Source organism: Nymphalis io, chromosome 23, assembly GCF_905147045.1.
Source record: "Nymphalis io chromosome 23, ilAglIoxx1.1, whole genome shotgun sequence".
Classification (NCBI taxonomy): Eukaryota; Metazoa; Arthropoda; class Insecta; order Lepidoptera; family Nymphalidae; genus Nymphalis; species Nymphalis io.
Genome location: NC_065910.1, coordinates 7,325,867 through 7,342,609, shown reverse-complemented (window position 1 = coordinate 7,342,609; position 16,743 = coordinate 7,325,867). Strand labels below are relative to the sequence as shown.

Sequence of the window (16,743 nt, the reverse complement as noted above, 5' to 3'; positions counted from 1 at the left end):
TAAAATATACAAATACAGCTTCTATGTATAATATGTATATATCAACTTACTTAATGACCTATGTAAGAAGTGTATTGTTTATAAAAAGAGTTTGCTTTATTATAAACACAAAGTATATTTCTGAAGTTAACATTAATAAATCAAATTAATTTTTAGTTTTTTTTATGTATTAAACCCCATGTAAATAAGGTTTGTTTTGTCAGACAATCTTAGTTCTTCTTACTCATAACTTTGTATAGCTGTGATCTCGCTTGAAGGCTAAGAAGCTAAGGTTAAGTAAGTTAGTGTAATAACAGGTACAAGGGACATAAAATATTTGATTCTGTAGCTTACTGAGTACTGAGTAAGTAGCTGTTCATATTCCAAATGGATTTGTCACTCCAAAGTGGTGAGAACTTGTCATCAGGTAACCATTTGGGCATCCACCTTCATAAAATAAATTATAAATGTTAGACAGTTTAGTAACTGTTTTAATTTAAATCTCATGTTAAAAAAACTACATGTTTAAAAAATATCATTAAGTAGCAATCATTAATATCTATGCCGTATAAATAAAAAAATAATATTATTATCTGTGTAGCTAAATTGTCAGAAAAATATTGAGTTTCTTGCTTGTTCTTCTCGGTAGAATCTATCTTGCAAACCGGTAGTTAATCTCAATTGAAACTACTCTTTTAAAACGATATTTGTATAAAGTATATATTTTTTTATTATTATTTAATGATAGCATTTATCTTACATTATTTTTTATCTATGCTAAATTTTTTTTAATATAACAACACATTCGTACTACTTTAAGGTGGCTGGAAGAAATGTCTTATCTTATAATCTCTTGGTAACACTTTTTATGCTAAATATTCTTAAAAAACATAACATTATTGTATATGAATGTTGCTCAAATCATATATATAGTTGCTTTTTTTAAGTCATAGCTATAATTTAATGTTGTATTGCCTTTTATTGATAAAAAGTATTAAAATGTTGGGTATAGATCTGGTTAAACGAGTAAATATGTCAGTGTTAGCCTTATCTTAAACTTAATGCAAATCTGCAGTTACCTCCACAATGAGTACGACGGGCAAAATAAAGTATATTTCATTCACTTGATTTTAGTCTCTATCTCATTGTAAATAAGATCTATGCGCTAACACTGGATGGCTGTTTAAATATATGTTTACGGAGATTAAATTATTATTTATGAGATCACTTGACCACTTATGTATCGGATTTTACTGATTTCCGTAATAAATAAAATTATGCAAAACTCGACAACCGCTCACCCTTAATCTTATTTCGATCAAGCGATCAATTCGAATGTAATATTTTTGCATATAACCTCCTTTTAAGTCGTAAGCTCACAATTGATTATCTGTATATATATTTAAATTACATCGGTTTTACAGAATTTTTACGATTCAAAAATCGAATTTTAATACGTCCAAGTTGAGTAGGCTATCTGATGCTTATTCTTGGTAAGGGTTTTGAAGGATGAACTAGTGCAGTATTGCATTTACACGCCCTCCAAAGCGACCCTTCCCCTTACAGCGAATCCCATGGAATACTTACAAACGACTTAAAAGCAAGCCAGTCTGGTTTTGTATTTCCAACCGCGCGGATCGCAGGCGCGTCGTGAGCCACAACTATTAATCTTTTCGATTTTTATAAAAGAACGCTTTTATTGTATACAAATTCCGCCGATTCGATTCACGTTTTTATCATTCGCAACTATTTTGTTGTCAATAGAAAACTTTTGAAAAAGTTTCTTTTAAAAAGTTTTTACTTATTTTTTTATTTGTTTTTTTTTTTCTTCTAAAAATCGTGATTGCATTATGTTGCTGTTCAGTTCTGTGTTTATGTTTTAATTATTTACGAGATGTCAATAATATTTTGGTTGTTTTTTAAATTTTGCGGTGTTGTGAAGTGTTAAGTTCTTAAAGTCGTTTGAGAGGTGATTTTTTTGTGCTTTTATTGTACATTTTGAGCACAATGAAGCTTTTTTGGAAAGTTTTGTTTTCTCTACATTTTCTGGTAGAGACCGTTTTGGGCAACTGGTGGTAAGTAAATAAATCATAAGATTTTTATTTATATATTGGATTATTGAATTTTATTCTTGTACCAAAAAAACGAATTTGCAATAGAACTTTCTATGTATTTATTTGTTCTCTACAATTTACTTAAAAAAACACTTTATAATAAAATAAAATAAAAAAGTATATTTTTGAATAAAGAATTCATACAAGTATCGTTCAAAACCACGATTAGGAAAGTCAATGAAGCTTCTTGAACGTTGAAGTAAAACTACAAGTGATTTCAAGACGAAAATAGCTGGCAACATTTTGGGTTATCTAAAAATAGTGCTTCCGATGTAAATAATAATGTTTACATTTCGCTAGTGGTTGTGTTTGACATGTGGTTTGTGAACCGAACGTGATTTATTATAATTGCACAAGTACATATAAAGCTCTTTTAAAATAACATAATTAAAAAAAAGCAACGAACTGCCACAGTTGTCAAGTGGTAACTGGATTCTGCGCTAGTTCCGTCTTCGATGCCAGCCCGTGACAAAAGTGTAAATCATACGGTATCGTATAGGTGATTGTTCCGTGCATAGTTCGAGACTCATACTGAATTATCGTAATGAAAATGTTGTACTTTTATTGTGTGTATATTAAAATGATATCGAAATATTATTCAACAAATGCATTTAAGTCGTGTAATAAATTAGAAAACTACTCTACATTTTTTAAATATAATCAAATTAACGGTAGGCGTTTCGACAACTGTTTATTGTGATTAAAATAAAAAATATTTTCCTACAATGTACACTAACAAATAATATTAATAAAAACTTGTATAGATAAACGTGGTTTATATAGATCTCTTTCAGGTTTTATCGATTTGAAATTCTTTAACTAATCTCTCCCTGAACAAAATTTTTAGTAAAAGCTGAAAATCTATTACGTACCTATTAACGAATAATAAAGATTTGTTTTTATAATAGTAATTAAATATGAGTAGATAATCAATAATTACTTATTACTGGTGGTAGGGCTTTGTGCAAGCTCGTCTGGGTAGGTACCACCCACTCATCAGATATTCTACCGCAAAACAGCAATACTTGATATTGTTGTGTTCCGGTTTGAAGGGTGAGTGAGCCAGTGTAATTACAGGCACAAGGGACATAAAATCTTAGTTCCCAAGGTTGGTGGCGCATTGGATATGTAAGCGATGGTTGACATTTCTTACAATGCCCATGTCTAAGAGCGTTGGTGACCACTTACCATCAGGTGGCCCATATGCTCGTCCGCCTTCCTATTCTATAAAAAAAAAAAAACTGTTATTCTGATTCTGATGATTAAAAGTGAAAAAAAAACTCGGTTTTGTCAATGTAAAAGTAGTATTGGTCGCGTGAAAAAATAACAAATGAGCCAAGGTGAAGTTATTTATAAATAGTCAAGTAAATAAAGATATAATTAATAACTGCAGACATGCAATTGTATATACATACAACTATACTTATATATGTATACATATATTAATTAATATCAGATATATATATATCAGATATTTTACCGCAAAACAGCAGTACTTGGTATTGTTGCGTTCAGGTTTGAAGGGTAACTACAGGCACATGGGACATAACATCTGAATTCCCAATGTTGGTGGCGCATTGACAATGTAAGGAATGTTTATTATTTCTTTTTTTTTTTTTTTTTTTTTTTAATAGTATAGGAAGGCGGACGAGCATATGGGCCACCTGATGGTAAGTGGTCACCAAACGCCCTTAGACATTGGCAATGTAAGAAATGTTAACCATCGCTTACATCACCAATGCGCCACCAACCTTGGGAACTAAGATGTTATGTCCCTTGTGCCTGTAATTACACTGGCTCACTCACCCTTCAAACCGGAACACAACAATACCAAGTACTGCTGTTTTGCGGTAAAATATCTGATGAGTGGGTGGTACCTACCCAGACGAGCTTGCACAAAGCTCTACCACCAGTAAAATCTTAAATCTTACATCGCCAATGTCTATGGGCGGGGTGACCACTTACCATCAGGTGTCCCATTTGCTCGTAAAGTAAAGAAGCTTCCTAATCATTTAAATGTTTTAGGCTATGTGCAGTCATTTTTAAATTATAAATAAAAAAAAAACACAAAATACGCAATACAAATTAATCGAAAAAACACGCCGTCTAAAAGATTGTCCGGTGGCATTGTACTCAAGACGCTGCACTATTGCCTCTCTGCACTACTAGACTCAGTCTTTGGGATAAATAAGGTCTTGGGTCACATATATAAAAACATATATGGTATAAATAGTCAAATAGGGATTATGTGCGTTAAAAAAGCAGATTTTAAAGCATTTTCATCACAAACTTATTTTAACGCTTACAAAGCCGCGGGTATAGTATAAGTTCGAAGTATATATAGTTCTAAAGTTTCGAATCTTTACGAAACTATGAAGTAGGTTAAAATCGACGTATTAGGTTTAATATTGTTAGTTACAAATTATAAGGATAATATATAAAGTGTATGAGAGATTAACTATGAAACAAAACACGAAGGCCCATAAACTCCAAGTAACTACAATTAAGCGTCTAGAAATTAAAGAACTACACAGATAAAAAATACTGTTTGATTCAATAAAAATACGGATATTATTGAGTGGAGATGGCTCAGTGGTTGAAACGTGAATCTTAACCGAAGTTTACGGGTTCGAGCCGGGCATGCATCATTTAATTTTAATTTTCTCGAGCACGGCTGCGAAGTAAACCTGGCTATCAGATCTGGTTGGATGAAATTTTGACACATGTGTATCCTGCATTAGAGCAGCGTAAGTTCTTTGGCCCTGGAACATGTACTACTTTATTTATATTATTAATAATATTATTAGTATAATATTATTTCCGTAGTATTTTTAATAAGCATATTGTTTGTTTCAAATAAATTTATATGGTTCATAAAAACTAATTGGTTTTATACATCACAAAAAAAGGCAAGCGGTCTCTTTGATGTTCATCTTTGTTAGTGGACATTCTTCCTACTCTATTTCTAGTGAATTTTAATGTTACGGGATTTTTACCTTTAGTTCAGAATATTAGCAATTCAAAGGATTATGAATATTAATATTTTTTCCGTTTAGTTAAGTCTTGAGTTTGTGAGGAATGAGAACGATAATAGCCCAAAGGGCTTAGTATCGAACTTGAGACTCTCGCATCGCTGAGCGACGCGTTTACCATTGAGCTAGTTGTGTTTAATTTAACTATTGTTTTATCAAATTTGTCCTTTTACAGATACATATAATGTTTGATCTTTTTTTTTAATTTTATAAGGCAAGCGATCGACGATCTTAAACTCTGTGTTTAGCGTCTACTGCATGAAATAAAAGTGACAACATTTAAAAGCAAGTTAACTTCGCCTGCTTACCCAGTATCTATTGTCGATGCTACTACTAAAAGTAACAACTTCTCCTTACAATAACAATGCGACATCAACCATAGGATTTAATGTTATGTCCTTGTACCTGCAATTACACTGGCTCACTCACACTTCAAACTGAATCAATACAAGTTATTGTTATTCAATAGAGTATATCAATCCATTGCAATCACAAAACTGTCTCTGGTACAAAAATTGTTGAGATTATATTAACTACATTCTTCGTAGTTCAGAGTTAGCAACCAGCTACGTACTTAAAGCGGGTTCAAAGGGATGTCATGCCTGGCTAAGTTTACTCAAGGCGTATGCATTGTTTTAAACAAATCTTGTCCAAACACTAAAGTTAACTTTCAACTTATAGAAACGGTCACGTCCTGTTCACCGCACACGTAGTTGTAATTTACTTTTAAAATTTAAACATTCGAAATTCAAATAATTTTAAAATAAATAACTTGTTAAGTGATTGTTTAAGGAGGTCCATTTAAGAAGTTTTATTGTAAAGACAATATTCATTTAAGTTATGAAATGATTGAAACAACTGAACAATAGATACATACTTGAGCATTACTTCCCGTGCAAAATTGCGAAGAAAAAAATGCATTGCAGTGGAATTTAAACCACGAGTATTATTATATCAAGATACTTAGTAACTTATGTTATCCTGGTAACTGTAACCGAGACGGCTTAGTGGAAGTACATTTGGATCTTACAAAAGGGTCATGGGTTTAAATTCTGGTGAGAATCGCTGAGTATTAAAGTGCTTAATTTGTGTTTCTGAAAAATTATTGACAATGAAAAACATCGTAAGAATACCTACATGTTCTAGATGAATTTTAATCAAATTATGCGTATCACCCCATTATAGCGTTATAAAAAAAATCTATCTATTTAAGATGAGAGGTTTTCGCAGTGCTACAGATTTGTGCTGTTAATATACTTTTAGTAAAAGTAACGTCATTATTAATGCACTGGTGGTAGGGCTTTGTGCAAGCTCGTCTGGGTAGGTACCACCCACTCATCAGATATTCTACCGCAAAACAGCAATACTTGATATTGTTGTGTTCCGGTTTGAAGGGTGAGTGAGCCAGTGTAATTACAGGCACAAGGGACATAAAATCTTAGTTCCCAAGGTTGGTGGCGCATTGGCTATAAGCGATGGTTGACATTTCTTAGAATGCCAATGTCTAAGGGCGTTTGGTGACCACTTACCATCAGGTGGCCCATATGCTCGTCCACCTTCCTATTCTATAAAAAAAAAAACTTATCCCCTCTATATCTACCTCTTTCTATATAATTATAAGTAATGTTGTCAATTTGCCTGAATCGTATTGGTTTGTATTTCAACTTGTTTACGTTTTGAACATGTTTTCTGTGTAACATTCGAATGTTCATTGTAATAATATTATCAGAATTCTAGGAATCATTTACGTCATGTTCGTTAAACTGCTTTAACGCCAGCTTTTTATCTGTATGAAATCTGAAATAAAAACACCGTATAAGATATAATATACATTTTCAGTAATTAAAAATTTTTATGACGTAACAATTATATAAATTGTTTTAAGTACTAACTTTTAAGTATATTAGGAAATACTTAATAACATTTTTTGAGTTCTGCAGTATTTAATAATAAATTAATAGTTTATTTAAACATTATATGAGACTATCAAAAACAAACGAATTGCTTGAAATTGAGAAACTTTTTAGTGCGACAAGGTTGTCTAGTCCAAGAAACGTCATAATTTAATGTCGGTTCTCAAAACGAATGTCTTCGAATGGGTCGAATGCATTGAGTGGAAGACTGAGAGGCGCGGAGCCCACTTACTGTAAAAACAGCCACAAAATCTTTCCTTAGAGCGTAATGTATATATTAGTATCACGCCACTGACTTTTATACAATGCTAGATATTGCCCACGGCTTCGCCCACGTGTTTAGCAGCTGCTAGCCTGTGTCCTTTCTTGTGGTTCCAGCTCGCTTCATATTAAATTTCATCAAACTCGATTTAGCCGTGAAAGCGTAACAGGTAACAGGTAAAAAAGGTTTCGCATTTATAATATTAGTATATATGTAATTTATAAAAGTAAAGGAACAGCCTTCGAAGGTGCTACTGTTATGCTAAGGCCTTTTCTCTTTGGGGGGGGGGGGGGGATATTCTGTCTATTCTCTAATGGTGGATACACGTGTAGCAGATGTATATATTAACTTATCAATTCACGGTGAGTTCTTTTACCGCGGAGCATGCGGTGAAACATAAAATATGAAAATCAGTGACGGTTGCCAAGAACCCGCCTCTTATTAGATTAACTTGTTCTTAACCACTGAGCCATAGCGACTCTATATATGCACATATTAAATGAACTATTATTATGTATATATATATTTTGTATTTCAGAAACGGCTGTAATGATTTGACTCAAATTTTGTATTTAAATAATGCTCTGTAAGTTTATAATTTTTTTTTTTAAATTAAAACTTTACTCTCAATAGCTGAGTTGGTAAAGCGGTGGACTGTAGTGTATTATTATTATTTTAGCCGTGAGAAGTTCTGTCTTTCTGACTTTATTGATATAATAATGACGTTAAACATAAAAAGTCATAATAGCTAAATAAGTTTAGCATCTAACGTGTAACATAGTTCACGTTTGTCAACTAACCTTTGATGTAAGCGATTTCCGCGCACTAAAATTATTTATACCCCAGCATGAACACAAAATAACTTCCAACTGCTTTTGTTAGCCATTTTGTAAACAAGACCATGTTGAGTTAAAATACACATGTTTTATTTAAATTGCTGTTAAATTTTTGTTTAGAATGTTTTATAGTTTTCGCTACACAAATATACAGTTATATAATCCTTTACGTTATTATTATATAAATTCATAACAACAATTTTCAGTAGATACATTTATAATATATTCAACTGCTAAACAACAATACTGAGTATTATAGGGTCCCGGATTGAAGCGTGTTCAAAATAAATAAAATAAATCTATAATTTTTCTCACAGCCAATGTCTATGGGCGGTGGAGATTTTGATTGATTTTACTTTGCCTACAGATAAAAAAATACCCGTTTTTTCTCGCTGATACTTACTGTATACTTTAATACTAAAGATTTACCTAAAAAACTGATTCATGTTATAGATTAACTACGTCACAGGCACCAAATAGTGTAAAATAAATGAAGTGTCAAATAATGTGCATCACATGCGCGTGCGCCTTTGATCTCTCTCGGCTATCCTGTGAGTTGTTGTTTCTTAATTACGGGAAATTATGTTGTTGGTTGCTTAAAATATTGTCTAATTAGTACGGTCGGGTTGCGCGAAACGTCAGCTGTGACTGAATGATATATCTGCTATGTATATCAATGGTTCTTTATTTCCTTGTAATATTAAAGTGCGTGCATGTGTAAGTAGACTATGATTGTAATAAATGATCATCAAGTATAACTTCAAAGAATATAATGTTTACAGTTTTACTGTTGGTAGAGCATTGTGCAAGCTCGTCTGGGTAGGTACCACCCACTCATCAGATATTCTACCGCAAAACAGCAGTACTTAGTATTGTTGTGTTTCGGTCTGAAGGGTGAGTGAGTCAGTGTAATTACAGGCACAAGGGACATTACATCTTAGCTCCCAAGGTTAGTAGTGCATTGGCGATGATTACTGTTTGTCTTTAATTATAAATTGAAAACTGGCGGCCACATTTTTATAGTGAAATTTCTCAGGCAGCGATAATCGATAGGTGGACAATTGTGAGTAAAATTTTAAGTTACATGAGAGAGACAAAAGATACGACTTAGAGAGTAAGAGAAAAAAATATATATATGTATTTATAAAGTTTCATTTATATCACGTGTACGGTTGCACGCGTAATATTATTTTTTTAATTTATTTTAGAATTCGAATTTAAAAAATGTTCTATTTATGACGCTTAGTGTATAAAGATTCAATAAAAATATACGTAAAAAAATTTAAAAACATGTGTGTTTGTGTTTGTAAGTCGGTTATAAGTTAAAATTTAATATTATATTAACCTAGAATAAACATTTTGTGATAAAGTGTATTGAAGTAAATGAAATATAGTTTAAAGTCTTCAATGACATAAAAAATAAAATATATTTTTATAAATAAACCTAATTAGCGCTAATAACGTGAAGAGGTTGACATCAGTTTTATTATTTTTTTTATAGCTAGCTTCACGTTTTTTAACGGTAATTATTTTTATAAGAGATAATTATTCACTTATCAGCTTTATTTTAAATATATTTATAAATTTTTATAGTTTTTATGAAAAGATTTGATGTCAAACGGTTTTTAGATTCTGTGTAAGATCATATTTAATAGTATTTGACAATTTAAATACTGTGAGACGTAACCATTATGTATTAATGAAAATATCCTATATGAGAAAACTAGTATCACAAACCATAATCTAACAGCCACATATATGCACATGACACTGGTGGTAGAGCTTTGTGCAAGTTCGTCTGGGTAGGTACAAACCACTCATCAGATATTCTACCGCAAAACAGAAGTAGTTGGTATTATTGTGTTCCGGTTTGAAGGGTGAGTGAGTCAGTGCAATTACAGTTGGTGGCGCATTGGTGATGTAAGGGATGGTTAACATTTCTTACAATGCCAATGTCTAAGGGCGTTGGTGACCACTTCTACTGGTGGTAGGGCTTTGTGCAAGCTCGTCTGGGTAGGTACCACCCACTCATCAGATATTCTACCGCAAAACAGCAATACTTGATATTGTTGTGTTCCGGTTTGAAGGGTGAGTGAGCCAGTGTAATTACAGGCACAAGGGACATAAAATCTTAGTTCCCAAGGTTGGTGGCGCATTGGATATGTAAGCGATGGTTGACATTTCTTACAATGCCAATGTCTAAGAGCGTTGGTGACCACTTACCATCAGGTGCCCCACATGCTCGTTCGCCTTCCTATTCTATAAAAAAAATGTGATATTCATCTATTCCTTTAAAGTTATATATTTCATTACAAAATCATATTTTGAACAGTTTATCTAAAGATTTCTCTTTATATAGTTTGACGCTCGTTTTAGACTTCTGACAGAACATAGTTATATTGGAAATCAATCAATTTTCAACATTATATCAAATGCTTAAGGTTTATGTTGCTATAATGTTAAAGATGATGTATTATTTGATTTAAATAAATTATTATTAAAAATAAAATCAATTGATTTTATTAAATTAAATTACATAACAATATCAAATTATACCAATTATATACTAAGTTTTTTTTCTGTATTAAATATAAAAATTAAGTTCACAAATCAATGGTATTATTTAAATCGAAAATTATTAATTTAACAGTAGTTAAATTTTAGAGTTTAAGAGTGTAAACTCTCAAATTTCGGCTGTTTATAATAAAATTTCTTGATAGAAAAACCCTATAACTTTTTATATGTCCGTTCCGGCATTGGGATTTTTTCATACGATAACTAAAACGAGAATGGTCTTATAAAAAAATAATAGATAATAATTTATATCAAGATTAATATTAAGATCACAGTGATGTCAATATTAACCTTAATCCATTGACTATAAACTGTGTCTATGGACTTTGTGTTCATTTATGGAACATAGACTTTCAAGTAAAACTGAAGAGGCGTGTGCGTTTAGGAATAACGTTTGTAAAGCTCATTATAATCGAAGGGGTAAATATAAACAAACCTTAGATTTACGTATTGCATGCGGTTTGCTAATAGCTCTGCTGTAATATGAACAACAATCGGTTCTTGATTAGTATATCATTATTTATAATACAACACTATTCCACTGAACTACTTGTTTTACTAATAACTTTGCTGACATTCAAGAAGCCATTTTTTCGCGAATTCGTGTAAAAATCATAGATAACATAATACACAAAACGCTTATATACACGATATATAAACACGAGTAAAACTTCCAGTTGGCATGATTTTTTCGACGTCTTTAACAGTAATCTTCACATTTCAGCCAATTTACACAAAACCTTAATGATATATACATCTAAACCTTCCTCGTGAATCATTTCTTGAAAATAGCATGAGAATTTCTTCGGTAGTTTTTGATTTTATCGCGTTCAGACGGACAGACAGACGCAGCGGGGGACTTTGTTTTATAATATGTAGTGATCCAAGATCTCGTCCAATGATATCGCGACAATTCAATGTCGAAGTTGTTAATTGTCTTATCTTGTGTTTATAATAGGCTACAGTTATATATTACTATTAAATAAATCCCAACGATTAAAAATAGTTTAAATTTCGAACTTTATTTTACATATGATGATGTGTTGCTGATTTCGGTTACAGCGGCCATTCTCAAGAGAGATTAGCGAACTGCGTAAGACATATAAAAAAGTGTGTGCGTGTGTTACACACATGCACACATACGTGCACTCTCATAATCCAATAAGACGCGATTTTCCAGACTCCGCATCGCTACTGAATTTTTTTCGATAGCAAACCCAATAACTCTTTTATGGCTCGATCCTCTACTCTTTTTAATATATTGTTTACATATTTAACTTTTTTTTTTGTTATTAGAAAAAGAATTGTTCTTAAATTCTAAAATAATTTGAAAAAATAACATGCCACTTCTAATCTGTTAAGGTCTGTGGTAATAGATGAATTACATAGTAGTTATAAAGTGTGCTTCATTAACAGAGGCATGCGTTCATCACACGATACATGAATGAATGCTAACATACTGTGATCTGGCTTAGCGTTTGTGAAAATAATGAATTCACTGAGATTATCTGACTTGTTAAGATAGAAAAGTCAAGATGGCCTAGTGGTAAGAACGCGTGAATCTTAACCGATGAACGTGGGTTCAAACCCGGGCAAGCACCTCGGAATTTGTATGTGCTAATTTCTGTTTATAATTCGTCTTGTGCTTTTCGGTGAAGGAAAACATCGTGAGGAAACCTGCATGTGTCTAATTTAATCGAAATTTTGCCACATGTGTATTCCACCAACCCTCATTGGAGCAGCGTGGTGGTAGCGTTCAATAGTTGCAATGATATATATAAATATGTATGTATATCTTTCTTCATTCTTCTATCTCCTTCTAGTTTTGGAAACGACACCAAGCTATCTGAGAGTCACATATAACTATTTGGCGATAGGATATCTGATGAATGGGTCTACCCGGGCTTGCACAAAGCCCTCACGTAACTAAGCTTACTTGTGCTTTTAAACTTAAAAAATGAATATATAATTATAAAATGTTTTGCAAACAAAACAGAAATAATTTGAATGATGTTATTTTATTTATTAAGTGTGTGTGTGTGCTGTAGTTGGTTCAATAAATATATAAATAAAATTAAATGAACAACGAGAGAAATACAGTGAAAGAACAAGGTCTCATAAGTTACTCCGGTAATAAGCGATCATAAAATTGTCTTATTAATTATTCGCAAAGCTATTGAAACCGGTTGATTAAAATTTCATTTTGGTAAGAAGGCGGTGCAGTAGGCGTTAACGATGACGTGTAACGAAAAATGCATTGTTTTCGTTTATACGTCTGTTTTTTATAATTGTATTATTATTTAAAATTGATTTGATCTTATATATTAAATATGTTTAAGCTTGGTGGTATACGTTCTTATCCTAAAAAGAAGGTTTTATATCAGCTGTGGGACAATTGTTGGATGCTTAACATGAGTATCTATGTGTCTGTCTGTGCCATCGTAAGTCCTAAACCGATTTTGATTCAGTTTTTTTTTTAAATTTATATTTATCGAGAACGTTCTTAGTTAGATTAAAGTGGAATGAAAATTGTACTGAATCTACATATACAATTTAAGATACATCTAATTAGTCTGCCAGCATCTCACTATTCTATATAAATATAAGTTGGTATACCAGTACAAAATACTGCCTTTAAAAATAACTTATTTAATCATCTATTTAAAACTTAACCGCCAAAATATAACACTTAAACTAAAACCATAACAATTATCGAACAAGAAGCTTCTTGTATTAGTTTAATGGTGTTCGAAATTTAAAACTTGTGTAGTTATAATTGGGTAACATTTAAAAAAATAACATCAGCCAGTGTTACTGAAAAAATTAAAAAACAAAGTTGGTCCAATACAAGCCAATATTGGAGCAAACTTTGATAAATTGTTATGTGAAGGATTCTATATAGACGTTAAATACAATATAATAAAGGCTATAATAGCAATAGACAAATGCCTTCTTTGGCAAAGAATTCCGTTTTTAAATATAGTTTCGTTACTTACCCTTTCGTCATTATTCAAATAATAACCATATTACATTGGGGAGTTTAGAAGCGCATGTGTTCATCATCTCGTTCAGATTGCGACCAATTCAATTTTCCAAAGTAATATTTCACACAAAACACGCCGGATAAAATCATTTATAAAGGCGTCACTAAACATTTACATATTGGTGCTCGTTTAAGGGCTGCCACGTTCTAAATTCGAATTATTGTTGTTTTATTTGTAAATAGATTTTTTTTAATTTGTGACGTAAATTACATTTATACTTTTGATGTGAAACCTCATTTCATCACAAAAATATTATAAGGTATATTTAATAAAATTCTTTAATTATTTATTATAAATAATTACAAGACTCTATGAATATAAGTTATAAAAATCAATTTTTAACGGTGTAACGTTGAAAATAAGTATCATTTTGTTTTTATATCAACAATATTCACTAATACAATATAAAATATTTAAATCTTTTGTTTAATTAACGGTTAAAATAATGAAATAGCTTGATTTCAATCGATAAAGTTAACATTATCCCGCCGATTGATTTGAAATTCGTAACAGTTATTCCTTCCTTGATATAGAAACTTTGGAATGCTTTTCCCGGGTCCGTATTTCCCGATAGGCACAATTTTGGTGTCTTCAAATCCAGAGTAAACAGGTTTCTTATAGGCAAGCGTGCTACATCTTAGATCGTGTCGATGCTTAACATCAGGCAAGTCAACAGTCAAACGCTGGCCTATTAATAGTAAAAAAAAAAAATAAAAAAATAGACGCTCTAACTAGCTCTAATAAAAACGGATTTTACGCAACTCTTTCCAAAATATTGTTCTTATCTACCCGCGTGAAGCCGGTACGATTAGCTAGTATTGAATGAAATAATAAAACATTTTATATTTATAAATAATTGAGTGGCATCCCTCAAACAGCCTAAGGGCTAGTGCACAACGCTCGGCTAATTTGGTGATGTTATACAAGTCGCCTCACTCTTTACCCTGTCTATTACGATATTGGACTGGTCTAGTGATGTCTGTATATATATATCGAAGGAAATTTAATTTATTTATTATAATTTTTTTGAAAAATAATGTTTTTTATGGATAAATAAGTAAGAAAGTCTTTTTATAATGTATAATAGCTTGAATGGCTTCATGGCTAATAAAAAACGGAAATTTAAGAGATTAATTATTATTGTGTTTCTATATTTTTACTTTGCTAGTACATTAGTTAATATACAATAATAAAAGTTTTGATATTTAAAAACAGAAACGGTAACAATTCGTATCGATGAAACAATGTGTCAAACTTACTCATACATTATTACACGACTTACATGATAAATTAATTACTATCGATATGTATAGTACATCACTAACCATATGAATATTTAATTTCACCCCTTTCGTGTTTATTTATTGGGCGTATATTTCATAGCTCGGGGTGATGTGCAGTTCAGTTGGTACAGCTGGGGTGTTGCAACTACGTATTAGAACAGACTGGCTGGAAACGATTAAAACAAATTAAAAAATAAGATGAGACAGAATACTCATTAAAAAGAATAAAATTAATATATTTTTGAAATGAAACTTTTTGTATTCAATACAAATTAGATTAAAAAAAAAAAAAGTTAAAAATAGAACAACTAAAGAAAACAAAATCAGTTAAAAATCGAACTAATATATTCTATAATGAAACTAGCTGTGCCTGCAGCTTCTTGTAGAATTTCAGCTAGTGGCTTCTTGTAATATCTTGATTTTACTAGTATAAAATATAGCCTATGTTGTTTCTGTATAAATTTACTTTCTAATATTGAAAATATTATCTAAATCGGTTCAGCAGTTTTAGAGTTTATCGACTACAAACAAATCTTTCTTCTTTATAATAATGTAAATATTATCGAGTCTAAAGTCTAACGGCTTTTTATCTAAAGTTTGACTTGTGTCACGTCAACCGATTTTTCTCATTTTTTTTTTTTTGTTTTTAGAATTGCAGATAAAAAAATACGACTTTGGCCTTATTTTATTTTAATAAACCAGTGCTGTATAGTATTGTTGTGTTCCGGTTGAAGGGTGAGTGACAGTGTAACTTCAGGCACAAGGGACATGATATTTTAGTTCCCAAAATTGGCGTATTGGAGATATAAGGTGTTTGGTATTTCTTACAGTGCCAATGTCTATGAGCGAGCGTTTTTAAAAATAATAATTACAAGTTTTTTTTATGTAATAGTTCGGCGGACGGGCAAATGGCCCGCCTTGTTATGTTACAACCTTACAACTCTTACAACCCGGGTTCCTTCATATGAGGCGTGAAGAGGCATCTTGCGGGCCGGCAAGGCGGGGACGGCTAGTACAGAACATTCTTCCCGACTGTACTGGCCGTCGTCGCGTTTGGACTCTACTACCACTTACCATCAGGTGGAGTAGAGTCATTTTCCACCCCAGCGCATATAAAAAAAATATGTCACCACTGCCCATAGACATTGGTGATGAAAAAATATTAACCATAACATCGCCATCGCCACCAACCTTGGGAACGAAGATGTTATGTCCCATGTGCCTGTCGTTACACTGGCTCACTCATTCTTCAAACTGGAACGCAACAATATAAGTATTGCTGTTTAGCGGTGGTAGAAGTAAGGATGTTACAAATAAATTTGTTTTAAAAATATATTGGCTTATATTATCTTTAGTAATATGATCACTGATGTCATTATATTTCATTCACACGGTATTCTAAGAAGTTGGAACGTTAGTTATAGATATGGATTATGCAAATCTATTTGGGTAAACGCATGTTATTATTATTTTTTTAATAGAATAGGAAGGCGGACGAGCATATGGGCCACCTGATGGTAAGTGGTCACCAACGCCCATAGACGTTGGCATTGTAAGAAATGTTAACCATCGCTTACATCACCAATGCGCCACCAATATAATATGTCACAATATGTGTAATATGTCATAATATGTCCCTTGTGCCTGGAATTACACTGGCTAACTCACCCTTCAAACACAACAATACCAAGTACCGCTGTTTTGCG

The 16,743-nt window shown here is 31.9% G+C and overlaps 1 protein-coding gene across 1 annotated transcript in view; it reads left to right on the top strand.

Annotated features, from left to right (window-relative positions):
* The first annotated feature begins 1,634 nt into the window (after positions 1–1,634).
* The window catches only part of LOC126777563 (protein Wnt-4-like), an 82,589-nt gene continuing 67,480 nt past the window's right edge, over positions 1,635–16,743 (top strand). The window contains exon 1 of the mRNA XM_050500624.1: positions 1,635–2,054. Coding sequence (XP_050356581.1) covers positions 1,987–2,054 — 68 coding nt within the window. The 5' untranslated portion in view covers positions 1,635–1,986. The remainder of the gene's footprint in view (positions 2,055–16,743) is intronic.